Consider the following 13,262-nt stretch of genomic DNA (forward strand, 5'->3'; position numbering starts at 1 on the left):
CTGAATAAGGTGGTGTCACCCTGTGTCACCACAAAATGTTAAGATTAATATTACCAAAAGTGAAAAATATGAACTATTGCATAATTTGTATTGTTACATGAGCTCTTACACATACTGTGCTTTGTCTATTCCTCCATGATTGAAACATCTACAGTATGTTGGTCCATGTCTACACAGGCTGACAATGTGTCTTTATTAGGGCTGTACAATATATTATTATTTCAATCTTATAGTTTCCACAATAAATCATCATCAATGTCACCAATATTTGAAAAGCAGCTTTACTTTAATGTATAACAACTCTTAAAAGAGAATATTGTCTGTTCTCTGTGGCCAATCTGTTGGCCAGTCTGAACAGACTGGCTTGAGGAACAGAGACTGAACGATCAGCTGCTAACTAAACCTATACTAAACCAACAATGGATATCTTGAACAACAGCATCTGCTGAACCTAGTCTCACATACTGTAGATCAGAGATCTCTGCCAACCAAAACGTCTGGTGGCAACTAACTTGAAAGTAGGGGCTAAAACTGGGTGCAAACAATTCAGAATCTAAAGAAAGAACTAAAAAATAAACTCACATATTTTGCCAAATGAAGGGTTTTTAAAGGGAAACTCTGCCAACAATATCACCGTTTCCCCAGTTCGATGCCAGGCGGACCATTTGCTGACATGTCACTCCCCTGTTCTCCGTGTTTCCTGTGTCTCTCCACTGTGATGATCAAATAAAGCCCCCCCCCCCCCCCCCTATCAACTATCAACACAGTTACATTCTGTAACTTTGTTGATAGTTAGTAATTCTGGTCATTCCTGTTTCCACAAAAAGGAAATTAAGTACTTGAAGTGAAGTGGGGCAAGACCTGCCTTTTCTTCTTGGGTGAGGCCATTCATTACCCAGCCAGATGCACTGCAACAAGGACACATATTCAGTTGAAGAGCTTCCACTGCGCTATCATCTGCTAACCTCAAAACACAAAACAAATCTCACAGACAAATGACCAGAAGTGGAAGAAGTACACACAAGATGTTTTACTTGAGTAAAAGTACTGCTTCATTACCACCATGTAGAAATACTCTGTTACAAGTAGAGGTCAGGTATTCAAAATTTACTTGAGTAAAAATACAAAGGTATTGGCATCAAAATATACTTTAAGTGCCAAAAGTAAAAATAATCATTATGCAGAATGTCCCATTTCACAAGCTTTCAAAATGCATACAAGTCTTTTGAAAATGTGATGCGTTGTGAGCTTGTAGATCTTCAAAGAGCTGAAGTGTTCAGTATAAGGCTGTGGTTAATGTATGTTTTATAATTGTAATCTAAAAAATAAACTGGTAACTATTGCAAGGTTTTCAAATAGTTGTAGTGGAGTAGAAGTATTTGTAAGGTTTTCAAATAGTTGTAGTGGAGTAGAAGTACAATATTTGCTTCTGAGATGAAGTAGAGTAGAAGTAAAAGTATAAAAAATGTGATATACTCCAGTAAAGTAAAAAAAAAAACTCATAATTGCACTCAAGTACAGTACTTTTTCCACCACGGCACAAAACAAACCCTCACAGACAAATGCCCACTGCCTCGGTCAGCTGAGGTCGATTTGAAAGCAACAATTATTTCCTCCGCGCTGACATTTGTCGTATGTGGACTTTGTGTGCCTGTTGTTGGCACCGCTCCGAGAGACAACAAGTGGGCTCAATCAGACACACTTTGAAGACTTTAAGTCAATTATGTCAGTTAGAGTGTTGCTCAAATGTGTGGCTTTAATTTAAGAGTGCTTAAAATGCTTTGAGATTTGACTGTTGAACAAGGGTGACTGAGCTGCCGAGTCACCCTTGACGTGTGCTAAAGACACACTGTGTAAATGAAAAGGGCAGGGTTAAATAACACCGGGAACTGGCCAACGGCCAGAATGAAGTTTCCTTCCATTTACGGAACTGAGCAGGAATTGAGGGGAGAGAGACGGAGAGTGAATGTTGCTTGCTTGATTGATTAATGCTTGATGGGATGTATATATACTGTACTAGAGTTTCGGGGGGCTACGCCCCCCTCAACCCCAGCCGCGCACGGGGCCCAGCGTGGCCGTGTGTTTATTGGGGGACCCAAATTGCCGGAGTGAAACTGTGGAAATTTTTTTTTGAAAAAGGAAAAAATTTGAAGAAATAATATTTGTTATGTTTCAGGGGGTCCGCGGACCCCCTGATGGTCCACTGACCCCCTGTGGAGTGTTGGGACGCGCGGGGACACCCCTGGAACATTGCGGACCATTTCGGTGTTTTTTTTTTTTTCATGAAGGTGGTTGCTTGTTTCTGGCGCAGGCTGTGCAAACCTGACAACCCAGCGCATGCTGCCGCACGTTTAAGTGGCGTAGCGTCATGAGGGTGAGTGGGGCCGTGGCTCGGTCAGTGAAGACCCTGTAGTGCGGATGATATGTGGCATAGAGGGGCAGATTGTAAATCCACAGAGGAAACATCCGTGGGCTACCATTGGTTCAGCGATGTGTGCGGTCGCCCTGCGGCCCCTCCCCCTCCACCAATGTGCAGTATTGAGAGCCCTGACATCAGAACAATTGGAGCGATGGGCACTGCACTGTGGTTGGTTAGGGTACACCTAGGGCCCAGGTAGAACCCAGTTAAAGCCTGCATGGGCAAACGCAGTTAGGACCCGCCTTGGTCCCACATAAACATGGCTAGTTGGGGCCCACCTAAGGGCCAGGTAGAAGCTACTTATAGCCTGCATGGGCATCGCAGTTGGGACTGAAGTGGATGCCGCTGACATTGCTGACATGGGGTCCATATGGTTTAGCCCACCTTGAAACCATATGGGAACTACGCTGGCATGCTGGCTGTAATGCAAACGCTGCATCATACCTGCAGTGTGTAGTTTGATGTTGTGTGTGTAGCAGATATACCTGCAGTGTGTAGATCAATGTCCATAGGAAAGTCAATGGCCAGCAGGGGTTTTTTTTCCCCAGCAGAGTTTCTAGTGTCTCTGTGTCTCTGTGGAAGAGGTTGCACATGAACTCTGCAGCCGCACTGAGGCGCTCCAACACAAACACTCTGACATTAAGCTGCTTGACACAACAAACATCAGCACCACGCTGCTGTTTGTCCAAAAGACACAATATCTCCTCTCCCACTGACGTCATGTGTTCATTTATCGACAGCCGTACAGACTCCTTTTGACACATTTTACGTTGTTTATCCAGCTCTCACTGACTCTCCACATCGGGCTGTTATTTTGCTGCGATCAAGTCAACGATGTGAGAGATTAGCTATCACAGACGGACGGACAGGGGGTGAAACATAGTCTTGCGCCATGCCTTTCGGCCTGGCGGAGACAATTAAAAACCGAAAGTAAAGGAAATGGCCATTTCTGCAACAGAAGTAGTCAATAAACTATGCTATGAAAACATGGGCCACATTGGCAAAGAATGTAAGAAAGAGGCAATCATGTAGAAAATAGCCGATCTCCAAGCTTACAAAGCCTCTCAACGTGAGGCGTTTCAAGCTTGTAGATCGGCTATTTTCACAATATTTACTTGTGGAACGGAGTCAAACAGAATGGGGGGGTCCCAGATCAAGTACGTGTATTTGTGTGGGGGGGGGGGGGGGGGGGGGGGGGGGGGGGGGCGGCGTGAAAGGGTTGATAAACACTGCTGTAATCGGAGCGAAATTATCTGAAATTACTACATGACCATAATGCAGCCTAACATGCGTTGCACGTGGCGGTCCTGCCATTACGTTAGTTACTGTAGTTGATGTGGAGCTACATAGTTCTCCAGAAGACACACACAAACATACACCATGTACAATGGACGAACTGAGCAGCAATATAGACATTCACCACACGAACGTGCATTGTTGACAAAGTGATTGCACAGCCGCTGCAGGCATGACAACCAGATTAGCGTTAGCGACATGGCAGCTATCACAGCGCCCTGTCCGTCGTGCTGCAACTGCCTGTGATGGCTACAGCAGTAACAGCAAGCTGTCTGCGATGCCATTGTCTGGAGACTGCTCTTAGCGTGACAGGACCAATGAGAGTGAGCGCTGTAGTTGTTGCTAAGATACGGTGGCGTCTCTGCCCCATAGCTTGTAGATCTCTCACACATGATTGGCCTAGGCTGCGTTGCCAGGTCTGACTTTGTGTCTAAGCAATGGTCGGCTTTTTTTTGCGCGCCTTTGGGCTCGTTTGCATTGTGCGCACGGCAGCGCTTGTTTAGCGTACGTCAGCGCGACGTGGCAACGGACGTGGCAACGTGAAAGGTGATTGGCTGGTGAAAAGAAACACCCGACGTTACACCAGAAATGGTGCCTGGAGAAAATGGTGACCAAAAAAAAAGTTTGGAAAAAAAGGAAAAAAACCCCGCAGCGGCTGCCTGCTGTTGTGGTGATGAGGTCGTGCGCACGGTAAACGGTACGAAGCTGCTTCCACTTCCGTTGTGTCCGACATTTGGTGAGTAGAATTAATTATGTTGCGAGGTGGGAACGGTGTAGTGAGGCATGCCAGGTGCCCTACGCGAAACGTAAATTCAGGCCGCCCGCCGTGGCGACAGTGTTGGCGACATGTGGTCTGACGGTGTTGTGTTTAGTCGATCACAGAGCTGTGGGGTGTCACCACCGAGGGCGCGGAAGTTGCTCGCCATTTATATAGTTAGATAGTTGTTTATACACTATTGTTGCTGTCGGGTGGAAACATCCTATGTGCAAAACTTTTAGTTTTCAGGATTCATGTTATTAAGCAGCAAACATAGCTTTAAATAAGCTCTAAATGCGTTTTTAGCTTGTAAGATCAGCTATTTTTGATCTACTTTTTGTGTGACACTGTGGTATGACGAGGTAGGCTAGGGTATTCATTTACGGGAAAAAAAAACATAAAAATTAGAAGGTGGAGATTAGAGGTTTCTGCCCGACAGCAACGCTATGATAATCACCTGAATTGAAATGTAAACTCAACAGCATAATGTTACAACAAAATGTTAGCCATTTTCATTTTCATCAAACACAAAGACAATCTAAACTTTGTCTCGGCACCAAATTAAGAAATGGACAAAGCTTTAATTTTAAATTGGTTCTACACTCTTAACTCCACCATAACACATGCACACACATGCACGCTCGGCCGCGCACACACACACACACACACACACACACACACACACACACACACACACACACACACACACACACACATAATACATAAATAAGACTGTGTGCTGTCACCTCCACAGCATAAAGAACGTCACGCCGAAGGTGGGGCCGGAGGAGACGCACGACGCCATCCGCCGGGCGTTCGACGTGTGGCAGAATGTCACGCCGCTCCGCTTCGAGGCCGTGCCCTACAGCGAGCTGGAGAGGACCAAGAAGGACGTGGACATCACCATCATCTTCGCCTCGGGGTTCCACGGCGACAGCTCGCCCTTCGACGGCGAGGGGGGCTTCCTGGCCCACGCCTACTTCCCAGGTCCCGGGATCGGAGGGGACACGCACTTTGACTCGGACGAGCCGTGGACGCTGGGGAACCCCAACCACGACGGTAAGACCACTGGATAGGACTGGCACGATCATGACATTTTACACGTAATTGACTATTCATTGTCATACAAATAATTGCGATTAGCGATTGAATTGTGTTTTTGGTATTGAACATACAATGTACAGATAATGTACTATGGCCAAAACAAGCAATATTTAATAATTATAATTATATACATTGAATTTGTTTGTTTTAAATACTGGATATAGCAAGCTCACAACTCGTCGCTACCCGTTGTGAGCTTGTAGATCTGCTACATGTTTGAAAATGTATGAACATTTTTGAACAAATGAATGGAAACAAAAAATATTGTGATTATCTCGAGTAATCGCAATTAGGCAATTATAATGCAGTATGTAATAATTGCGTCAAGCCTACCACTGGAAATATCACACTCAACTGGTTTGACACAGCGACACCGTTTCAACATGAATTGCTGTGAATGACTGCAATACAAAATGCAAGCTGAGATTAGAGATGTGTAACTATGCATGCACTGATGTACGCAACATTTGTTGAAGACAGGGGCAGTCTCTGTTAACGGTGAGAAGTTAACATTAGACTGGTATGGTTCTTTAAAAAAAAAAAAACTGTTTGAATAGGCAATGGTGTTGAAAACTGTGATGGATTCTGGGACATGCAGCAGACGTCCTCTGTGTGATCTGCTGTGGTGTGATCTACAACAGACAGAGGTCTGGTATCTATTAAGTACTGATATCCGCTGATCTTCACAGCCTGATGGTGTGGTTATTGAAGCCTTTTAACCACTTAAGCCCTTTTTTTTAGACTTTGTTGTACGACGGTGTCGTGCGGGGAAAAATGGCCAACATACAAGCTCACAACGCGATGTGAGTTCTTAGATCTGCTGTTGGCTCTTTTTGTTTTTATCTGAGAGCATTTTTGCCCATAAAAACGAGACAGAGAAAGACAGAAGTTACAATGAATTTTTGAAGCTGAGAACAGAGACGGAGGACTGTGGGAACGAGTAGAGCTTGGGGTGTTGGAAATAGAACACACATCACAAAGGGACACACTTTGTTCCTTATTTTTGGGAATCAATCAATGACACATCTTACAAGTTCAAACAGCTCACATATACTATAATACAAGTTGTTAACCACTTAAACACACTAGACGCTCAGCTGGGTGTCCCTTATTTTGTCTTAAGTTGTTCATACAGTACCTGTGTCAGCTGCCATTCTGAATGCAATCCAACTGTGCATGAATTACAAGCTGAGAGATGAGACAAAAACTGGATTTATCCAGGAAGCCAGGAATGGAATACAAGAGTGGCATAGTGCTTTAATCAAACCCCATTACATATTTTCCCTCGCAGAGGATTTTGTTTGCACAATAAACTTGTGAACGGATTGTTACATTTTCATGAAACTTAGTGAGAATGATCGAATCAAATGGTTAGCAATAGATGTTAGCGTGGTCAGGGTTTGCATTTAGTAAACCCTTCTTTATAATGAATTATTAAAATTAATGGAGCATAATTTACAAAACGTATCATGATAATTCAATGAAGACTTTAAACTAGCGACCGAAAACAAAGTGTACAAATGTTTACTAAGGTAATAAAACCAGTCGAGTCAAATGCCCATAGACTTTAATGGAATGCTAACTGCAACCAGTAGGAGGGGAAATGCTGACACCTTCCCATAAGTGGGAACTGCAGTGTTTATTACTTCCACTGGCTTCATTTTCAAGATCAAAAGCTTGCCGCCTGGCATAAAGAGTCTATGTGTAAAGTAAATAATTAGCCTTGGGGAAACAACGGTTCCCGAGCCATGTGACCCATAGGTCAAGAGCCTATATCCTGTTTCCTTAGTACGAGCCAAGACGGAAATGGCAAAACATGCCATCTCCGGTTTACTTCCCGTATCCGCGTGACGTAGGTAGGCGCCTTTTCAGGAGAGCGGAAGCAGGTTGAAGTCTATTAATTCCAATGGAAGAGTGAGCGTGAACACAGTTTCTGAACCATTTTTTAACCCCATGGTCACTGAACTAAATATTGGACCCGATCGTCCCATGATTTTCATACTAAAATGGCCTTTTTCAGGGAGACAAATCAGGAAAAAATCAACTTTCTCTGTACCAGCAACTCTCGCGGGATCTAGCACAAGTAAAACAATCGCGAGATTTGCCGTCTGGCGCCGGCGCCCACTTAGGAGGATTTTAGTACCATGTCACCTCTAGCAACATGGTACAATCCAATTGGGATGGTCTATCTTCCTAAATTAGCAATCTTTGGTATGAGGCAGCTTGATGTACAAGTACACCCCCTGGACGAGACACTGGTATGTCACAGACACTTACCCCCGGTTGAACCCTTGATGGCTGAGGGCCAAGCAGGGAGGCATTGGGTACCATTTTTATAGTCAGTCTTCGGTATGACTTGGCCGGGGAATTGAACCCTGACCTCCCTGTCTCCGTGTAGACACTCTAACCACAAGGTCACTGAATTGCAGTCCGCATATCGTCGCTGTAAGGCAGATACCTTGTATCTTCATACATACGTTATTTTTTCTTCATAAATTAATGCCGAAGTCTACTTTGAAAATAGTCAATCTACAAGGCAAGCTCACAACACGTCGCATCGTGTGAGCTTGTAGATTGGTTATGTTTTCTATTTCTTTACTTTTTTTGATAAGTAACAGTTTTGGACATACAGGGTTTCCACCCGACAGCGATGATATGCATGCACGACGTCCATACCAATCCACACACTAACATTATGCATACCCACCCAGTCCATCCTTGTTGTTGTTGTTGTTGGCACTGTTCAGAGGAAGAGGAAGCATCTGTCACTGAATGTGGTGATTCACCGCTCTCTGTTTCTCTCTCTCTCTCTCTCTCTCTCTCTCTCTCTCTCTCTCTCTCTCTCTCTCTCTCTCTCTCTCTGAACTGTCTCTGTCTGTCTGTCTGTCTGTCTGTCTGTCTGTCTGTCTGTCTGTCACACCAGTCACACCAGTGGTGTAAAGTAACTAAGTACATTTACTCAAGTACTGTACTTAAGTAAAGATTGGAGGAATTTTTTACTTTACTAGAGTATTTCCAATGTCCAGTATGTTTACTTCTACTCCACTACATCTCAGTGGCAAATATTGTACTTTTACTCCACTACAAGTATTTAAAAAATGTAACTTTGCAGATATAGATTATTATAAAACATACATTAACCACTTTAGCCCTATTTCATACATACATGTAGGCTATTTAAAAATAGGTGAGCTTGTAGATCTGCTATTATCAAACATTTTAGTACCTTTACTTTTGGTACATGTAACAGAGTATTTTTTTATATTGTGGTATTGCTACTTTTACTTAAGTAAAACATTGTGAGTATACTTCTTCCACCGCTGCATCACACCTCTATGGAAACATGTCATTATGCATGCGATGCCATATTACACTCACTCCCCAGCTGACTTCCTGATGACATGACTTCCATGCTGAGTGTATGTGTGAGCCACGCCTGTCGGCTGGTCACTCTCTAGTGTGATGACTTCCGTCTGCCATCAAAGAGGCCAGACTCATTTACGCTTCCAAAGTGGTGTGTTTTAGTAGTGTCTGGTGGCCAGTTAGTGCGCACACACACACACACACGTCATTATTATCGCTGTCGGACGGGAAACCATGTATGTCCAAAACGGCTTCTTTTCAGGAAATGGAGAAAAAAAAAGAACCCTGTTGTAGTGGATGACTAGAAATCAACTATCAGCCGGCAGGCTAAGCGCGGGAGATACCTGTGACTATAGGGTTGTCAAACGTCCCTGGACATAAGGAATCGTTTGGGAATCAATCAGTGCTTACATATACAGTACATAATACAGGTTATTAACCACTTAAAGGAGTAGTTCACCAAAAAAAAAACTATTTTCTATCAATTACACACACAATGTTGCCTTCAATTCATGGAGATTTTTTTGTTTTTGTCGCATTCCTAAACCAATAATTTAATGGCCGGCCGAGTCGACTCAATTGAGCCAATTGAGTCTACTACTGAGCAGCCATCCGGTTATCGAATTATTGGTTTAGGAATGCGACAAAAATTAAAAAATCTCCATGAATGCAAGGCTCCACTCCACCACTACTCCTTTAAATCCTCTAGACTGCACCTGAGTTGTGTCTGAACTTGTGGACGTGTTGTGAGCTTGTAGATCTGCTATTTTTGGCTAATGCTCTCCCCAGAATATGGATGCTGGGGTTCAAGTGGTTAATGTACTGTAATATACAAAAACTATGCATATAGAGAGACCTTTTCTGGGCGTCCCTTCTTTTTCTTAGAAATAAGGGTCGCTGGGCTGGGTGTCCCTTATTTGAATTGCTGGTAGTTGGCATCGCTGTGACACGAAAATTCAAAGGATTCACATCCACTACGAAAGCTCAAGTTTAAAAGTCTTTCATATCAATATCACACGATATAATACAAACTTTTCCAATAATCCACATACATCTGTTGCAAAGAAAATAAAGCAAATAATGAGTGTTTCACCCAAAATGCGGTCAACAGAAATGATCCTCCCAGCTCACCCTACTCCCACGGTCAAATTACTAAAGTGAGCAGGTGAGTACTGTACCATTAACCACTTGAACCCAGCATCCATATGGGGGGAACTCTGTCTCGCGAGCCGATCTAGCGGTTCAAGTACAGAGCCAACTCGGGTCCAGTTTACTAAGTCTAGACTGTAGACTGTAGACGGACAGGAGAAGACGGAGATACAACACAAAGGAATTTAGAGTGTATTTATCAGGCCTGTCTAACTTTATCCATATGTGTGTATTGTGGTGAGAATAGCTGAGAATGCAGATCTACAGGCTCACAATGCATCACAACACATTGTGAACTTCTAGATCTGCATTTTTTAATTTAATTTGTATTAATGCCCAAAATAGCAACGTCAGGTTGAAAGTCGTTAAAAGTATCCTCCGTTTTCTTCTCTCTCTGTTCTCAGTAGTTTTTTTGTGTTCTTTAAGTTATTGCTGTATCTAACCTTGAACCCTTTGTCCTCCCACACCTTTTTTTTTCATTGAAAATGTAATTCTTGTCACCTGACGCCGTGACTCAACAAAGTGTGAATTAGCCTCAAGCCTTGCATCACAGCACACAACACGGACACACACACACACACACACACACACACACACACACACACACACACACACACACACACACACACACACACACACACACACACACACACAGAGAACAGATGATCTTGTCTCATGATCTCAGCTGTGAGACGAGACGAGACCTCTCTCATGTCTAATCTCTTTAACTTTCCGGGCCCAGCCGGTGAGGGACAGACCTCAGCTCTCCCACCTCAGCCATATGAATTATTATTATTGATTTTGTTTTATTGGTGTCACCAATGTCATCAATGTCACCAATGTCACGAATGCTCTTCGACACATCAATTTCCTGTGTCGTGCAAACACACATCAAATACAAACATGCACGCACGCACTTATGCATGCACAGTGCACACACGTTACTTGTGAGGACATCACCATTTTAGGACAGCGATTTTATGAATGCCATTCACGCGCGCGTGTGTGTGTGTGTGTGTGCGCCTGTGTGCGTGTAGTGGGGGGAGAAAATAAAATAAAAACATGGTGTGTGAACATACCCTTAGGGCCCTGTGCTCTCACTAGCAGAGCTATAAAAAAAAACAAGACATGTAGTTTAATTACAGACATAACCTGAACCAGAAAGATGTGTGATAAATTTAGCAGGAAATATCGAGGGCAAACTTTTGCCCCCCCTGTGCTCTTTTACAGATATTTACCTCACCACGTTTGATTATTCACACATGTGAAATCTATAATACAGCCCCATCCAGACACACTGACACACACACACATGCACACTGACACGCACACACACACACACACACACGCACACATACAAAGCCTAGCCTCAGACCTTTGGTAATGTAGGCTATACAGAAAGTGGGTCGGAGCGAGCGTGATGTGTCCAGCTGTGAGATTTGTAGACGGCCTAAACCCTCATTGACAGACATTAAGACTCTCTCTCGCTCTCTCTGTCTCTCTCTCTGTCTCTCTCTCTCTCTCTCTCTCTCTCTCTCTCTCTCTCTCTCTCTCTCTCTCTCTCTCTCTCTCTTGACTAAGTCCTTACATAACCTCTCTCACACTTGTGCTCTGTCTTTCTTTGTTGTCTGGTTCTCTCTCTCTCACTCTCTCTCTCTGTCTCTCTGTGTCTCTGTCTTTCTGTGTGTCTCTCTCTCTCTCTCTGTGTCTCTCTGTGTCTGTCTGTCTCTCTCTCTCTCTCTCTCTCTCTCTCTCTCTCTCTCTCTCTCTCTCTCTCTCTCTCTCTGGTTGTCCTGGATTCACTTCACCCCATTCTCTTTCTAGTCAATGTTTTCTCATGCTCCCCCTCCCCCGTTTTCCATCTTCCACTCCCCATGTCCTCCTCTCACCCCATTATTCATCTCCAATCTCACAGCTTATGGCTCTTTAACCCAGCCGCTCACAAACTGTGGACCGGGGCCCACTGGTGGGCCATGAGGACATTGTAAGTGGACCCCTAAATCAGTGGTTCTCAAACTTTTTCATGTCAAGGACCCCCAAATTGACACTTATTACCCCACGGACCCCCATTTCAAAAGATAAGCCAGGGACCCCAATAAGAGAAGGTTTTTATGGCTCTCCAGCAGTGATTCTCCACCATTTTAATTTCAAGGACCCCCAGTTTGACATGCATTAGGGCTACGGACCCCTATTTAATGGCATTTATACCTCTGGGACCCCAATTCATATTGTAAAATCATTGTTAATTTAACTCTGAGAGCTACAAATGGAACCAAATATTTGGTTCCATTTGTACACTCTCAGAGTTACAGAACCATAAGGGTCCATTTGGTTCCTGTCCATCATTTAGCTGGGGACCCCCTGGAACTCCCTCAAGTACCCCTAGGGGTCCCCGGACCCCACTATAAAGACACTTAAAAAATTTGTTTTCATTGTGATACCGATAAATAGGAACTTGAAGTAGGCCTATGCTAGCTCCATTGATCCAAGCCGGAATACAATCAATTAATTGATCATTAAAACAAACAGTGCCCTGAAAATGCACGCAGCCCACCCATCTGACCACTTAACACGGCAGCCTATCTCCTGCTGTGTTAAGTGGTGGACTGGGTTGTCCGCGGGCACTTTGGAGAGCTTGATACAGACATGGTTGGGAACCATTGGTTTAAAAGTTCACGTTTGCCGATTTTCAACCTTAAATGTCATTGTTCTGATGTGGAAGAGATCAATATAGGCCGCTATTAAATACCACATGTCCAGTGTATAGTATTTCTCCACCAAAATGTTGATGTTGCAAAGGTATTTATTTATTCTATTTATTTCTTTATTTTTAAAGATATTTTTGGGGTATTTTTCTGCCTTTATTGGTAGGATAGTGGGCTTACAGGAAATGATATTTACCATGTACATTATTTATTTCTTTTTTTTTAAATATATTTGTGTGTGTGGGGGGGGGGGGTCTGTATGGTTGATTGTCAATAGAGAGAGACAGGAAACTGGGAAAGAGAGTAGGGGAATGACAGGCAGCAAATGGCCTATCCAGCAGGACTGGCTGTCAGGCATTAGAGCCTATGGGGTACGCGCCCTAACCCGGGTCGCCCGGGAAAATGTACATGAACAACATTTCTGTTTCCACATCAATCTCTGGCACATGAATGTATGTGCTGCACGTTG

General features: G+C 43.7%; 1 protein-coding gene across 1 annotated transcript in view; it reads left to right on the top strand.

Annotated features, from left to right (window-relative positions):
* LOC311039302 (matrix metalloproteinase-16-like) overlaps positions 1-13,262 on the top strand; it is a 103,344-nt gene that overhangs the window by 58,393 nt on the left and 31,689 nt on the right. The window contains exon 4 of the mRNA XM_084049079.1: positions 5,227-5,531. Within this exon, the coding sequence (XP_083905205.1) occupies positions 5,227-5,531 (305 nt within the window). The remainder of the gene's footprint in view (positions 1-5,226; positions 5,532-13,262) is intronic.

The sequence above is a fragment of the Gymnoscopelus microlampas genome (genome assembly GCF_963454915.1).
Source record: "Gymnoscopelus microlampas genome assembly, chromosome: 22".
Classification (NCBI taxonomy): domain Eukaryota; kingdom Metazoa; phylum Chordata; class Actinopteri; order Myctophiformes; family Myctophidae; genus Gymnoscopelus; species Gymnoscopelus microlampas.